Source organism: Lemur catta, chromosome 6 (genome assembly GCF_020740605.2).
Source record: "Lemur catta isolate mLemCat1 chromosome 6, mLemCat1.pri, whole genome shotgun sequence".
Classification (NCBI taxonomy): domain Eukaryota; kingdom Metazoa; phylum Chordata; class Mammalia; order Primates; family Lemuridae; genus Lemur; species Lemur catta.
Window position 1 is genome coordinate 19,080,892 of NC_059133.1, and position 16,975 is coordinate 19,097,866.

General features: G+C 37.8%; 1 protein-coding gene across 1 annotated transcript in view; it reads right to left on the reverse strand.

Annotated features, from left to right (window-relative positions):
• Nucleotides 1-3,067: 3,067 nt before the first annotated feature.
• The window catches only part of UTP20 (UTP20 small subunit processome component), a 90,824-nt gene continuing 76,916 nt past the window's right edge, over nt 3,068-16,975 (reverse strand). The window contains exons 49-62 of the mRNA XM_045553131.1: nt 16,424-16,594; nt 16,054-16,185; nt 15,468-15,578; nt 14,010-14,089; nt 13,499-13,568; nt 13,184-13,366; nt 12,397-12,528; nt 11,793-11,925; nt 9,228-9,415; nt 8,392-8,463; nt 7,089-7,379; nt 6,734-6,860; nt 5,273-5,418; nt 3,068-4,994 (exon numbers count right to left, since the gene is read on the reverse strand). Coding sequence (XP_045409087.1) covers nt 4,839-4,994; nt 5,273-5,418; nt 6,734-6,860; nt 7,089-7,379; nt 8,392-8,463; nt 9,228-9,415; nt 11,793-11,925; nt 12,397-12,528; nt 13,184-13,366; nt 13,499-13,568; nt 14,010-14,089; nt 15,468-15,578; nt 16,054-16,185; nt 16,424-16,594 — 1,992 coding nt within the window. The 3' untranslated portion in view covers nt 3,068-4,838. The remainder of the gene's footprint in view (nt 4,995-5,272; nt 5,419-6,733; nt 6,861-7,088; nt 7,380-8,391; nt 8,464-9,227; nt 9,416-11,792; nt 11,926-12,396; nt 12,529-13,183; nt 13,367-13,498; nt 13,569-14,009; nt 14,090-15,467; nt 15,579-16,053; nt 16,186-16,423; nt 16,595-16,975) is intronic.

Consider the following 16,975-nt stretch of genomic DNA (forward strand, 5'->3'; position numbering starts at 1 on the left):
GGGAAAACCCTGCTATTTTTGAATTAGTAGTTGCAGCTTGTTTGTATAAACACTAACAAATATCTTAACTCAGATTTTTTTCTCTTAAAATGATGAATTAAGTCTTTCCAAAGATTAGACTCAATAGAGTAGGCTAGGAACATAGTGTGCATAATATAGTCTTAATCTGCTTAACCGACCACTTCTTATTAAACTGTTTCATTTAAAAGCTTTTGGTTATAGGCATGACTATTATTTTGGTGGTTGAACTTTACTGACTTATCTGTAATTATCATTTTATAGTACTTTATAGTTGTCAAAAAACTTTTACGTATATTGACCTTGTGTCCTAGTTGATCTATAAGGGCACCCTGTGAGGTAGGTAGGACAGGTTACAGTTCTTCACTTTATGGACATGGACCCAGGGTTCTGATAAACCTATCAACCGGCTTGCCCAAGGTCACCTGCTAGTGAAGTGGGAATAGGGCTCAAAGTAAGACTTTTGGGTTGGAAGCTTGACTGATAAACTACACTGTATATTCCTGAAAACACCAACATCAGCAACACAGATAACCTAACTCTCAAATACAATTATGCTAGTAAAAGTAGTCACAGTAGATTCAAAATAATGTCTATAAACTTATTTCTCTATACTAGAAGTGATCAAGACATAGTGAAAACAACCCTAAATGGTTATGTTTGATGGAATTTACAACACATTAGAGAGAAAAATTGACGTTAAATAAAAAAAGATCTATTTTAAGAAGCATTATAAAAGATGTCTTTACTGTCTTTCATTCCTTTTATCTACCTGTAATTGGACATGTAAAATTAATTGGTTAAAAGTCAAAACCTTATTGATTCTACAGAGAGAAATTAAGCATTCTTTTAAAAATCAGGCTTACTTCTAGGCAGTAAGTTTAAAAACCAATTCATGTTCAGAGGAACTTTTCAAACTACCAGTCACCACGGGATCAGCTATAATGTGAGAAGTAAATATAGTCCTTAGTAATTACTAAAATTAGGGGGAATTGTTTTCACTTAAGTTGGGACAGCCAGCATTTTAAAACTTAGGTGCTGGTAAAGAGAGTGTAATACCATTGTTCCCCTCAGGCCTCAGGAACACTAGGGTTCATTTCCTTGCCCTTACCATCCTAGATGTTGGCCTCTAGCCTCTTCCAGACAATGAATTATGTTCATTGTCTTGGCTCCAGTGAATGCAGCTTTCTCTTCACCTGTGGGACTCTTACTCTTCTTGTTCATCCCCAGTACTCATGCCTAATTCTCTAATTTTGTCTTTTTTGGAGACCTTCCTTCAGCCACAAGTGTTCCAGTGCAACTAATATTACTCCTGAGGAGCAGAGACTGTCATTTTCATATTTATGTCCCCAGTATCCAGTATGGTACCTGGCACATTATGGCACTTCAGATTATGTTCATGGTTGAAATAGTAGGATATATGTTTGTCAGCTAGGGAAATGGTACTTCTGCAATTTACACTTGGGTTCCCTTCTGGTCAGTGGCACATTGTTGGGAAATGCTAGATCAAGGATGCAGAAAACAAATTCACTTAAACCCTGAGGTGTAAGGCTTGTACAGGTGGCTCCGCAGTTCAGGAGAACTGCAAAAAATAGAAGGATGGGGAAGTAAGGTCGTGGCAGGCGGACCTGGGCATGTAGTCCTTGCAATCTTGAATCCTGAGGGTGTGAAGCTGTCCCAAAGGTCTGCACTTGGATAATTCTGATCCCTCTGGTTCATCACAAAGAACAGGATGGGACAAAGCAGGTGGATACTTAATAGAGTATAAATTACAAGGTCTTCTCTAGCAGGAATCAGTTGTACAGGTATGCTACCAGGGTTTGAATGTTGATATTTACAAAGTAAATCTGAGCATTGTTTTGTGAGAAGCCTGATAATGGGGAAGCACCAAACCTGAAATCAAAACACGAGTTCTCGGTGCAAATGCCACTCCTTCAGTTTCTTTTCTGTAAAATGAGACCTGGACGAATGATACCAAAGGCTTCTTTCAGCTGTAACATTCTGTTTTATAATTGGTTGATAGTTGTGCTGTGTCTTATTGTCACACTGAAAAAAAGGAGACATTGAGAGTGGTGCAATTACTGCTGTTATCTGAATACCTGAGATGCACTTTAAACTGCTGAAATGTAAGCTCTTTGAGGGCAGGGACCATGTCTTATTTACTGTTAGTATCCCTTGCATCTAGTGTGGTGCACTTGACACATAGTAGGCACTCAATAAATATTTATTTATTAAAAACAAAAGACGTGCTCAATATCCCTGATATATTTGTTCTTTCTGATCTTTACCTTAGTATTTTGTTTTTTGATTTTAAAATTTTTATGAAAATAATACATTCACTTTAAATCACTTAGAATTAATTAAAATCAGCCTACCAAGATGCCCGTTTATCCTTTTGTCACATTACAAAGCCCTTAGAAGGGTGAGAACTCCTGTTTAAGATACAAACTACATCAAAGCACAGATGCTGAAGTGAATGTTTGAACATTTGATTCCTATGTCACATGCTGTCATAGTCTAAGCCCGTAATTACAAATTATAAAGCACAGACTTTAAATCCTGGGTTTGAATTATGACTCTGCCACTGACATTCTCCGTCACCTTTAGCATGTTATTTACTCTGAGTCTGTTCCTCACCTGTAAAATATGAACCAATTTTAGGAATCTCTCAGGAATGCTATGAACATTAAGCAAAATGTATGCAAAATGCTTGGCACATAGGATGGATTCTTTCTCCCCACCCCCTTCCATATATATTGGGCACTAAAGAATGTTGCTTCCACATCAAGTGTAGAGTGAGGTAAAAGATGCCATATGGGTGAACACTTATTACCATTTTGGTAGTAAATATTAAACCTTAAAAAAGTAATTACTGGCCGGGCACGGTGGCTCACGCCTATAATCCTAGCACTCTGGGAGGCCAAGGTAGGAGGATCGCTCGAGGTCAAGAGTTCAAGACCAGCCTGAGCAAGAACAAGACCTCATCTCTATAATTTAAAAAAAAAAAAAAAAAAGAAAAAAGTAATTACTAAAGTTCCAAAAAGCCACTTGTTTTCTTTGTATTAACACTTTAATTTTAATAATTAATAACTTTGTATTAATGTGTTTTGGCCACACATTAGAAAAACATTTTTATTATGAAATATTTGATATACACAAAGTAATGTAGCTGGAAGTAATAAAGCATAATAATATGAAAACTTGGGAGCCCAACATCAAATCTAAGACATGTAACATTATTAGAATTGTTCAGGCCCCGCCATACGCTGTCTCAATCCTATTCCTTCTCAGAAGTACCTCTATCCTGAAAATTCTGAAATCATTCCCTTATTTTTTTTCTATAGATCATGTATGTATACATATCCAGATCCCCAAGTTTTCCCAAGTTTATTACAGTGATATTCAACTCTATTTCCCTATGACTTTCTTTTTTCTTCTATTCAACAGTGTTTCTAGGATTCATCTATATTGATGTATGTAACTAGCTGATTTTCAATACTGTATTTTACAGTATGAGTACACCACTTTACTTATCCAGTCTCTTGGGGAAGGTCATTTGGATTGCTTCTAGTTCTTGAATTTTATCGATGGTTCATGAACGTTCTTGTACCTGTCTTCTTTGGATCCATGGTTCTAAGTTTCTCTCTGAGTGTAACTGCTGGATCAGGGAGTGTATACCCACCTTCAGGTTTACAAGATGATGCCAAATTGCTTTCCAGAGTGGTTTATAAGGCTCCACTATGCTTGCCAACACCTGGTATTGTCACCCTTTTCAATTGATGGGTTTGAAATGGAATTCCATTCTGATGTTAATTTGCATTTTCCTAATTACTAATGAGGTTGAATACAGGAATGATTCAAAATATTTTTAACAACTAGACATAGCTGGTGCAGGAGAACCCCTACTAGTCCAGATCTTAATCTTTTAACTTTTAGAGTGTGAAGGTACGAAGTCTAGGGACTCAGGTAGCCAGGGTAGCACTTAGGGGTCTCCAGGCAGTGCCTACTTACCAACTGGTCCATAGTACTTTAGTATTTAAGAACTGGTACAGCCGTATCAGCCAAATGTTAATGTTTATAGGCCATTTATGTTTCTTCTTTTGTGCAATGCCTATTTTTGTTTTCTTAATTTTAACGAAGTAGAATTTATCACATGTTCCTTCTCTAGATAGTACTTTTTGTGTTTGTCTTTTGATATCTGACATGGCAAGCCCTTTATTCTGTTCTTTTTCTGTAAACAGTTCACACTATTCTTGGCTTGTTAACTTCCATATAAACTTTAGAATCAGCTTGTTCCGCTAACATGAAGAACTCTTTTGGGATTTTGCTCAGATACACATTTAACCAAAGGGATCAACTTGGGAATAACTAGCATCTTATGATACTGAATTTTTCCTATCCATGAGTATTGGTCACATTTCTTCATTTGTGCAGATCTTTCTTAATGCCTTTTGACAAAGTTTTAGAATGTCCTTCATAAAGGTATTGTAAATCTTTTGTTTGATTCATTCCTAACTTCTACATTTTTTTCTTGCTATTTTAAACTGTATCTTTTTGTTTAAAAATTATGCTTTAAACTCTATTGCTAGTGTCACATGCTTTTTAGACAAGTGAGGATAAAGCAGTAGTATGAAACGTTTTAATTTTAAAAATATAGTATGATTACATTAAACTATATATATTATACAATCTATGCCAAAGTTTAATTTAAATAATAAAACCTGCTATAATTTCAGACTAGCAGAATACACCAGAAAGCTCATACTTTGGGGCAAGTTGAGAGAGTATAAACTATACTTGGGTATTAGCACAGGGAGACATTACTCCACCATTGCTAAATCTTTCAGGCTGTGGCTTTTTTGTCTCTTGGCCTTATAGCCTGGACGCAGGAACTCTATCTTCCTCTTCTTTGCTTCACTTTTATTTTTGTGTCTCTTCAGCTTTTTCTTGGCAGCAATATCAGGATTAGTTACAAACTTAAAAAATAGAATAGAAATTTTATATTACTTATACAGTAAATGTTAAACCAATAAAAATCAAATGCAGAAAATGTACCACCATTTTGTTTACCTTTAAACATCATAAATGTAATACAGGCCCACTGAAGAAAATCTGGAGCCCCAGCTGTAAAGTCCCCGCCTCTCAAACCTTTAGTCCTCCCTGGGTATAAGTGTGACACACGCATGCACACCCCTGATTAAAAAATAGTTATTAAGCCCAGTGAACATGCCGTGTTTTCAAACAGCAAACTTACCTCCATAGCCTTCCTCTTTTTCCGGAGTGCCCTTTTCTCACTAGCCTGTTTCTGTACAGAGGCAAAGGCTAATGAGAAGCTCTCAAGCCCAACCAGCTTTTTGAGTAATTCTATGATTTCCTGGGATAGATTCTTCAGTACAGGATCTAATCACATACAAAGAGCAATGATCAGAGACATCAGGTGGGAAAGGACACATTTGAACAACAAAATTGACAACATATAACATTTAAACTCCTGCAGCATTATCAATGTTACTGCAACACTAAATACTGATCCCAAACTGGCCCCTGTGTTTCTGAAATGGGAAAACCAGCAGAAGTGCTGAATACAGCACTCCCAGCCACCACCTCATCCAGGCTACAACAAGAGACTGGAGACCACGAGGCCTACTTCCCACTGGAAACCTGGCTCCGAAGACATTAAAGTAATTTGAGACCTTGGCAGAAACGTTTCGGGTTACCTTTGTTTACCTGGCACAGTTCTGTGCAGATGGGAGAAAAGGTAAGAGAGCATCTCAAGCCCCTCTGTAACTCAGGGGGCACAGAAGCTTAGCTCTGCGCACAGTCACTTTTTTGGCTTTTTTTTTTTATTATTTATAAAAGACTCCTTTGAGAAGCTGACAAAAGCCATGAGCTCCCACCCTTCCCTGCCCTTTTACCCCACAAATGGAAATAACTCCAGATTATTATTGCATTCAATTTCAGGGGAGCTCAAGACATCTGTATAAGATTGCAAGCTTCTTGAAAAATGGGCCTTTTCCACTTTTGAACCCCCAGTGCCTGGCAAATACTAGGTGCTCATTAAATGTTGGCTGACCCAAACTGAATCAGACTTGAACCTGACTGTCAGCAGCTCCAACCTTGCGAAATTTTCCGCTAAGAGCAAGGAAACTTCTCTTAAGTTGACTGAAAAAGCTCCTGCTTTGATATTCACTTCATTACTTTACCTCCTCTCTTTCCAACTCCTAATTCTCTCTTTTCTTATTACCAACAATTAATATCCATGAGGGAAATGTATCAAATGTACCAGGCAAGGCAAGAAAAGAAAAAGAGGAAACATTAAAATGATATTTTAAAACTATTTCATGTAAAAATGATAAATGTATATATTTTTGCCTTAAACAGAATTTAATGACATTTTGTTGTTCATTATTGCTCATAGCACTATGAGGTTTAGAACCACCCCAGACCATGGTTTTCTTTGAATATTTAATCTACGCTTAGGAGCAAAACATATCTTTTAGGAGAGAAACATTTAGGAAAAAGCAAATAGAAGAGGATGATCAAATATAAATATGCCTATTTGTTGGTTAGTAATTATCTTGACACCTCACAAGTTTTCTTTTTTAAAACAAACTCTGGCAGGGAGGGAGGAAAAAAAGGGAGAAGGAAATATTCAAGAGGGAAGTTATGAACCCTCATGTGCAAATATTCAGGAGAACAGAGGCAGCAGGGTTACCTTGCTCTGAATAGGTGCTGTTCAGTTCTCGAAACAAAGGAGCTATGATCACTGGGAGATACGGCTTTACCTTGTCTATCCCAAGGTCCATCGCTACAGCACCGAGAAACTTAAAGATGCATGTTCTCTGAAAGTACAGATCAGTTTTCATTTGAAATGTTTCTCTTAGCACTCATTCATACGAACACAGCACTAATTTAGAAAACAAGGCTCAGTCTATTTTGGGACAGATGTTATTAATGCAGTTTGGAGTTCAAAAGGTAAAATTTCTGGGGACTTAGGAGGATCACTAATACCATTAAAATAATTTTTTAAAAATATAAATACTTTCAGTCATTCTGTGCATTCATCATACCTTTAAGGGGTTTCTAGGTGAATAAGCAGCCTCTAGTTTTGCTATCCGGGATAACTTTTGGATCAACCACAGCAGCGTGGCTGGTTTGCTGTGTTCTTCCCTTGCCTCTTCCTTCTCTTCTTTGTCAAACTCCGACTTTTCATCTGCACAGGCCTCAGATTCTTCTATTGCTTCTCTGGCCACACCGTCTCCTTGTTTTTCCATGCCTTCTTTTATCTCACCTTGCTTATCCTCGGAATCAGGTTCCAGTAAATATAAGACTTTGGCCACAAACAACAAATTCTTAACAATCTTTTTTAACAAAAAGGGCAAGGGAGAGAAATTGAACTTTAATTTTGAAACAAATAAGCTTTGTTAGAGCATAAGCTAAAATAGGTATTCCACCACTAGAAAATAAAAAGAAACAACTGGGTTAACACAAACCCCAGGACTCACTAACCCCAAAGGGGTTAATAACCAGGACTTAATAACCCCAAAGGACTATTAAGTTGATGATGGCTCCATTTTTTGATAAGTTCCTTCTTACAGTGTGTCCAAACCCATTTCTATGTAACTTTGATCCCTTTAAAGTCCCACAAAATAAGTAAACGATTTTGTTCTGGACCCTCCATTTACATTTTTAAAAATTTATTTCTATTTTTTTTAGAGACAAGATCTCATTCTGTTGCCCAGGCTGGAGTGTAGTGGTGCGGCCATAGCTCACTGTAACCTCGAGTTCCTGAGCTCAAATGATCCTCCTGCCTTGGCCTCTAAGAGTGCTAGGATTATAGGTGTGAGTCACTATGCCTGGCCACCATTTATATATATATATTTTTTTAAGAGACAGGGTCTCTGTTGCCCAGGATGGAATGCTGTGGTGCGATCATAGCTCACTGCTACCTTGAACTCTGAGGCTTACGTGATCCCCCCCGCCTGAGCCTCCTAAATAGCTAGAACTACAGGTATGCGCCACCACCCCAGCTAATTAAAAAAAATTGTTTTTTAGAGATGAGTCCTCACTGTGTTGCCCAGGCTGGTCTCAAACTTTTGGGCTCAAGGGATCCATCCTCCCACTTCAGCCTCCCAAAGTGCTGGGATTATAGGTGTAAGCCACTGTGTCCTGTCTTTATTGGTTAATTCTAAATGGAACAAAGAGTAATCCAAACATAAATGCCAGAGTTGACCAGACATATATGTATAATTGTACATGTATTTAATAGTATGTCTACATTTCATCTAATTCAACAACAAATGTATGCCTATTCCTAGACTACTGGTTGACTATCAGTCCCTTCTATTAAACTGGGAGAACTACAATTTTTACCTGTTCTCCTAGAGACTGATCCAAGAATTTGGAATGCAATTGATGGCAAGAGGCTAGAGAGATACTTTTCATCTGTGAAAAGAAAACAGACATTGGCAGACACAACACAGGACATTTCTGGTTGTTTTAAAAACTAAACCTAATAACTAACCATAATACAACTGATACACAAGATTTGGCTCTGAATGACTAGCTGTATAGATCTACAGAGAAAAGGTTCATAGCCAGAAATTGTGTAATTGTTCCCTTCTACCTGCCCTAAGCATTACAGCCCAAAGAAATGGGATACTTCCACACTCTAAGGAGATACAAGTAATAATCCCCTAGAATATTAGCAGAGCACTTTGCAACATTCTAACATTTTTTTTTCTTCCTCTTCCATCCTTCACTCATTCACTATTTATGGAGTTCCCACTATGAGCCAGGCATTGTGCTAGGCCCTGGGAAATCAGAGACAGATATATCATGGTCTCCACCTAACACGTTCATGAACATGATCTCATTTAGTTATCAACAAGGTTATGAAGGAGGCAGGACAGACAGTATTAATCACATTTGCCAGTGTTGACAAAGAGCTTATACATATAATGGAAGGTGGGCATGATGAATAAGCAAATTAGAAGTCTGACTGGACTCGTGGTCTAAAAATTATCTTTGAAAAACCTTGGCCTTGAGGGTGACCCCTCTCTGGTTACTAACATTCCTATTGATTCATATGAGAAACAAGCTGTAGGAAGAGCTTCTCCCAAGGGTCAGGCCAAAGATAGTTACATGAACCAGAATGAACATCTCACACAGGTTACAAAGGAAGGAAAAGGTTTTAGAGAAAACCTTACCTTTTGGTCAAGATCACTTGTTAGGAACCTGACCGCTACAGGTTCTGAGAGTTTCTTTTTAGTCTTTTTGGTATTCCATTTTTGAATAAGCTCCTCTGGCTGGCAAGAGGCAAAGAGCAATCCGAAAATCTGGGCTGCTGTGAGCCACACCCAGTTGTGTGGGTGTCTCAGGTGAGAGTGCACATGACCTAAGGGAACCAAAAAGAATTCTCAGATGTCTCAGAGCTTCCCTGACTCTTTGGTGACAAATATGACTAATTTACACATTTACTGAGTATCTATTATATTCTTGGAATAGGGAACTGAAGTTGAACAAAATATACCAGAGGCTAGGAAGAGGGGTGGGGGAATGAAGACAGGTTGATTAATGAGTATAAAAACACAGATAGAAGGAACAAGTTCTAGTGTTTGGAAGCACAGTAGGCTGAATATAGTTAACAACAGTGTATTGTATATTTCAAAATATCTAGAAGATTTAAAATGTTCCCAACACAGATGATAAATGTTTGAGGTGATGGATATCCTAATTACCCTGATTTGGCCATTACATATTGTATGCATGTATGAAAATATCACATGTACCCCATAAATATGTACAATTTTATGTATCAGTTTTTAAAAAAAAGATGAACAAAATAGTCCCTGCTTCCCAGAAGCTCACAAGGAGCTAGGGAGAAGTGGGGTGGAGACACTGAACAACTAGAAAACCAACTCTTAGCTTGGGAAATGACATTAAAGGGGTATGAACAAGCCTAAAAACAGACTTATTCCCTAAGAACTAGTTTCAGATTCAAGGGAGATAAGGTGGCATTAACATTTACATTTTCTAAAGTGATTAATGTAAATATGTAAATAGATACACATTTGTTTCCAAGGATTAGTGAAATTTATGGTTCCAAATAGCTGCCTGGAAAGCTATCATTTATTGAAGGCTTTTTATGTGCCAGGGACAGGCTAAGTGTGTTACATATATTATCTCATTTAGATTTCACAATTCTGTGAGGTTGGAATTGTCATTTTCATCTTACAGATGAGGAAACGGATGTTTCAGAGAGACTGAGTGATGTGCCAAGTGATAACAGGCAGAGCCAGGCCTGGGCCCCAGCTTGATCTTACCCCAAAACTCCTGATTCTTCAGTGTTAGGCTATATGCTATTCTTCATAAACCACGCTTGAAAAGTACAGTTAAAAGGTCTTATAATGTGGGTATCAGGGAACAGGATAGATTAACTGTGTCATACCTAAGTTTTAGTCTCTGCTGCTATATTTCATGAAAACGTTTTTACTTTTGTTCGCTATGAACCTTTGTAACAATCTGCCCATGTCTTAGTGGAGCCAAACCAGAGTAGGTCATACAGTAAGCTTACTTCTCACCAAATCCTGAGTTCTAGCTCCTAAACCAGGTGGGCACTTTAAACGCTCATTCCAATGTCTATGTTCCACTGACTAGGCAAAATTGAGCATGTTAAATTAAAAATTCTGGGGTCTTATTTTTTATTTAGAGAGTGATATACAGTTATGCATTAAATGACATTTCAGTCAACGACAGACTACATATATGACAGTGGTCCCCCTAAGATTATAACACAGTTTAACACTACTCATAAAAAAAGATTACAACATGTACCATATTTTTACTACACTTTTTCTATGTTTAGATACACAAATACTTAAAATTGGCTCCAGTATTCAGTACGCTAACATGCTATACAGGTTTGTGGCCTGGCAGCAATAGGCTATATACCACATTGCCTGGGTGTACAGTAGTAGGCTATACCATCTAGGTTTGTAAGTACATTCTATGATGTTCATACATGACGAAATCACTTCATGTCTCAGAACATAACTGCATTGCTAAGCAATGCATGACTGTACAATAACTGTCCCACAGAAGAAATAGTTTAATAAATTATGGCATATTTACACAATAGACTATCATATAGCTATTTAAAAGGATATTTACTTAGTGTGCTATAGTATAGTGATATGCTTACTTAGGTACAAACAGGATATAAAACTTTATATGGAACTAAGCAACATCTCAAAAAATCCTTTGTTCATTTAATAAAAAGAAAGACTGGGTGGAAATACAGATCACGTGTGTGTGTGTGTGTGTGTGTGTGGTGTATTGCATACACACCACACACACACACCACACACACCAAAACAACACGTTGTACACTGAAAATATAGATAATTTTTACTCGTCAAGTATACCTTAATAAAGCTGAAGGGAAAATTAAAAAAGGGAACAAAAGAGAAATATATACCAAATTATGATTAAGTAGCAAGCAGGACTTTGGGAATTTTTTTCCTTTCTTTTATTGCCCCATAGTTAATACTTTTTACTTATGAAGTCATAAATATATTTTTTTCAGAAAGACAATTTTCACTGTAATCAACCTGATAGGGCCTTTAAAATTTTTTTTTTTCATGGACTTTTCCCTTGACATTAATTATATACTCTCTGAAGTATTCACATTCTAAATTCCCAAAACTATTTTCAGTAATTCCATCACAACAAATGTGTTTGTTTTTAGATTTAAATAAAAACGAAATACTTACTCCAGATTTTACTCAAAGTCTCAGAGGGCCTGGTAAACTGAATAATATTACATTCCTTGATGAGTTTCGTTATCAATGTAAGAAAATTAAACAGAAGCCTATCTGTAGCTTTTTCTTCAGCCTCTTCCATGATCTAAAAATGGATGTAAGTTAATTAAAGCAACAATTTGAAATTATCGGATGGACATTTTTACTCCAGCATGTAAATCTGCACCAGAGTGTCTCAACTTCACCACTACTGACATCTTGTGCTGTGGGGCTGCCATGTGCCCTGCAGGACATTCAGCAGCATCCCTGGCCTCTCGACCCACCAGATCCCAGTAGCACCCCCCACCCTCCAGCTGCACAATGGACAATGTCTCCAGAGTTTGCCAAATGTCCCATGGGGGGCAAAATTGCCCCAGTTGAAAAACTTTAATCTTTATATACTATGGAAGATAACTTACTTTATACCTTATTTTTAAAAGAAGTTCTAACTGCATTGAATGTTTGCTTTTATTGATAAAGTTTTTCGAACACAAATAATATTTAATCTATTAGCTATACCACCACAAGTAAAACTGTAAAAGTTAGCAAAAGCTTTATTCCCTAGCAAATTACTTACATCTTTGAAGTTTTCTGGATCAATTTCCTTTTCGACCACAGGAAGGACAGTTTCAAGTCTTCTCCCAAAATCAACTCCTTCACTTTCCACAAACAAGCCACAGATCAAGGCAGCGAGTTGTCTATTTAAGCGCTACCAAAAATAAACCACCACAGGACAATGTCAACAGGAGTTGGGAGGCCACTTTCAAAATTATAAAATGAAGGTGGGCCTTATTTTGTCCTCAACATTCAGAAACAATAAAAAATATTTCTTTCTGATGCCAGAAATCAGTAAAATATGGAGTTTTGATAGCTAATATACAAAGTGGAAAGAAGTCTTATCCTTATCCCCAAATCATGTGGGTATGAAACAAATTAGTCATTAACATTGGACACATGTTGTTTATATTCCACAAAGATGGGCCAGTGATGTTGGTCACAGAATCAGCAAGTGGATAGAATGATAAAAATTACATTCCAGAAACTGAGTAAGCAAAATTGGAAACAAAGGCTGCTTAAGTAAATTATAATATGTTCACATTGTGGAGTACTTTGCTAACATTAATAAAGTAGTAGGAATACAAGTGGGTTTCACGTTACTTTTTATTAACTTCTTATGCTTTCCAAAACTTTCTACCTTAATGGGTATGTAGAAAAAACAATGAATACATTATTTGCATAATCAGATAAAAATAAAGCTATTTGGGAAAAACCAATTCAACAAAGTATAATATACATTCTTATTTGAAGTATGAACACCAAAAGCTAAGGCTTGTCACTGAACTATGGCTAAAAGCAATGCTAACCTTTTTTGCTCCAAACCAGGTGGTAACCATATCAAACAGCCAGTCTTTTTTCTCGAGGTTGATTTTACAGAGTAAGGATTTGACTGTCATGGAGGCCATCTTTTTGCACGTGGCAGAGTCATCATTCACCATCATTAGACAAAGAGGAATAAAGAACATTCCGCAATTCTCATGGAGTAGTCCCTAAAAGAAAGGAGGCATCTGTGAGCACACTCAGGATGGAATTCCTACAGATGCTCTCGCAACCAAGGACTGACGGCTCCCAGGGCTCATGGGGAAACACAGCTGAAGAGCCTGTCTTTGGGATCACAGTACCTGAGGGAATGTGTCAAAGAGATAGGTGATCATTTCCAAGGTGGATTCTCTCCCAGTCTCGTGTTCATAACTAGGGCAAGGACATTAGATAGATTTGTTAGTATCTTTTAAATTTACCAATAATTACTTAAAAAGTTTAAAATATTGTATCAAGGTATCAGTCTGTTTCTTAAAAAATGGAAAACACTCCATTTCCCCAATTCTAATGTTTGTATATGTATCCATGAGGCTACTGTGCAGTTTTAAATGTAATTTTGTTAGATTTTTCAACATTCTCGTAAGTGTGGACTCTTAAGACAATGAATGGTCAGACTAGATTGAAAAGCAACTTACGGAACTGCTATATGAAGCCATGCACAATGTTTGATAATCAAGTCAACGAGTCATACAATAGCATCCTCAATGAATGTGCCACCGTGTTTAGGCTTTGCCCTTTTCAAGTCAGCTGCCATATTAAAGAGAAAGAAGAAACTACCCCCCTGCCCCTGTATAGTTAATGGTTTACACTTACTTCAGTTGAGCAAGCAGGAATTCCAAGTTTGGTCTCAATTTGTCACCCAGGGGATAGTCAAGAATATATTTCAGAAAAACCTAGGAACAAAAGTCACACAGATGATTATTTGGATCCGGTCTGTAGGTTTCCTAAGCTGCTTTCTGGGACACACTGGTAGGTTTTAAAAACCTTTCAGAAGGGCAATCAAACAGGCCTTCCAATGGACTCCAGCCAAGTCTGCCTACTAAGTCAACAATAACCATGACCTTTCCTTTCTCCCACTCATTTATCCAGGTCCTGCCCTTTGTGTCCAACTGAGTCAAATACTGGCCCACCCCTGGCACGGCTGTTTAAGACTCCAAATCTAAGCTTGCTGATCTTGCTGATAAGTGTGTAGTTTGGTGGACTGACTGTGGATGGTGGTTCAACCCTGTATCTCCCCTTCAACAGGAGTAACACTATGGTGATAATATTAATACTGCTAAAATAACTAATACATTAAAAACTTTCTATGTGCCAAGCACTGTGTTAAGTGTTTCTCAGTTAAATCTCATCGCTCCCTTAGGAAGTACGTGATAGTATCCCGTTTTATAGCTGAAGAGAATGAAGTTGGCCCAGAGAGAATAAGAACACTGCTCATGTGACAATACCAGAATTCCATGCCTAGTCTGTGTCCAAAGGCTGCATTTTCAAAACACTATAGTGTTCAGCCTCCTTTATCAATAAACTGACAACTAAGAGACATCATTAAACTTCCAAGGTCTGCTTCTTCCTTAGCCATAAAATGGGGATGCTGTTTCTTTTGAAGGGCAGTTCTAAATACAGGTGATGTATGTAAATGCTAGGCTATAGCAGCTGGTTCTCCTTCTTCCTAACAGTAGCCAAGCATATTTTTTCCAAGGACAAGGACATACTTCCTCCCTTCTACCCTGGCCTCCTCAGCAGCCCAAACCCACCTGCAACCCCAAGTCCATATTTCCAATTGATAACTTGCCACCTCTTGGGCACAATATGTGCTCATATTCGGGATGGGCAAATGTACAAACACAAATCTGATCATGTCACTCCTCTGCCTAAGGATATGTAAGGATATATAGCTCCTCACTATTCCTACAACAAGCCCCAAATCTCTAACAAGACCACGAGGTCCTGCCTGGCCTGGCTCCCCACCCCCAGCCCACTCACCTGCATTTTGCTCCCAACAAAACTAAGTTCTTACCCACCTCAAGGCTTCCCTTCCTCAGGTCTTTACTGTCTCTTCAGCTGGAATGCTAATTCTCATTCTTCCTTCAAATTTTGGCTTACCTGTCCATACTCAGGAAAGCCTTCCTTGACCTCCTACACTAGGATGCCTGAATCTCAGAATAAAGCAACAATATGACACAAAGTAGTCTTTAGAAGCAGCCAATGTTGACATCTCTCTACAGATATGGCAGGGCCCAACCTTTGCTACGAGAATAAGCTCTTTCTACAGACCTGTCGGCACTGGACTCTGGCAGGTTCACTTTGAGCAGAAATTGCCAACTTGGATACTTTCCTCATGACATCGTCAATTTCCGGGACCAACAACCTTCTTGATAAAATAGCCTGAAATACAAAAGGAACAGATATACTTATTTCGTGTGTTTTACTGCAGATGGACATAAGTAGACTTGATGCTAAAGTAGTTGCTGGCAGTTTTGAAACACAATGAAAGTATCTTCAAGAGAAAAAGAACATAATCTTAAAAATGGGTAAAACAGTGAATTTTATATTATGTATGTTTTACCATAATAAGAAAAAAAACCAATTTCCAATAAAATTTTCAATATGATAAGTAAAAATAGAGTACCTGTAATAGAGTACACAATTCTCTGGAAATGGTAATTCAGAGCTCATGTACAAACACTTTCATAAGTAGATAAGTTAGCTTGTAACTGACCCATCAAAATCATTAACAATTTTTATAAATTACTTAATTTTAGGAGTCTACAGCTAGTCAAAACATTATGTTCCACATTATTCTAAATTTCTGATGTGAGGCTCATAAACTGTAAAAGCCAACATTTTGGTGACACTCTACCTTCAGAAGACCAAATGCCGTGGCTTGTCTTGAAGTATCATAAATGTCCTCCTCAGCATATGCCAGTAGAACTTGGAGCTGTTTTTCAGTTATCTGGTAGGACCTGACTTTCTTGACAAGTATGGTCACACACTGCAAGGTACAATAGTGAAGTCAGCAGCCAGCACATCCCACAAGTCGGGATCCAGTGAAACGATAAGGACTTAATGTTAACACCCAGGTGTCCTTTTCTACACAGGATGTCAACCCTCTAGCCTCAGCAAATTATTCTAAAAACATGTGGACCAAGACCACTAAGGGCAATGGGGAAACTATCTTTGACGTTAACCCTGGTTCTGGCTTTCTCTAAGTGCAAATGAAGACATCTCACCTTGAAACAATTTACCACCAGGTGGAAGTTCTGGCCCCTGGCAGCCCCGAGTTTTGCATACTCCTTCAGCAAAAGGAAAAGGTGTTTCGTCAGCTTTTCCGCGTGTGTTTCTATGGAAGGCAGAGGGAACCTTAAGACCCAGATCAGGCATTGTAAAGCACTTGTGATCACCTGAAAAAACAAAACAAAACACAACTGTGAAGTGACCAAACCTAACAATACAGCACCTCAGGCTGTGCAGACTCTATAAATAATTGAGCTGAATAAATAAGATGCTGTGCCCAGCTCACTCTGGAAGAACTGTGCCCAAAGTGTAAGAAGATAAGAACGTTTCCTATGCCCTGTTGTAGAACTTACTGCTTATCCACAGCAGATGAAGGTAGATCATAAGGAAATAAGAAAAGCTGCTTACTTACCATAGTCCTACCCTATATGCACATTAATGATTTGGATAGGTTGGCAAATTTTAGGATTTCTTTTCTTTTTTGAAAAATACATCTTAAATGACTTTTCTATTTTCTAGAATGGCACATCAATGTGATCCATTCTTAC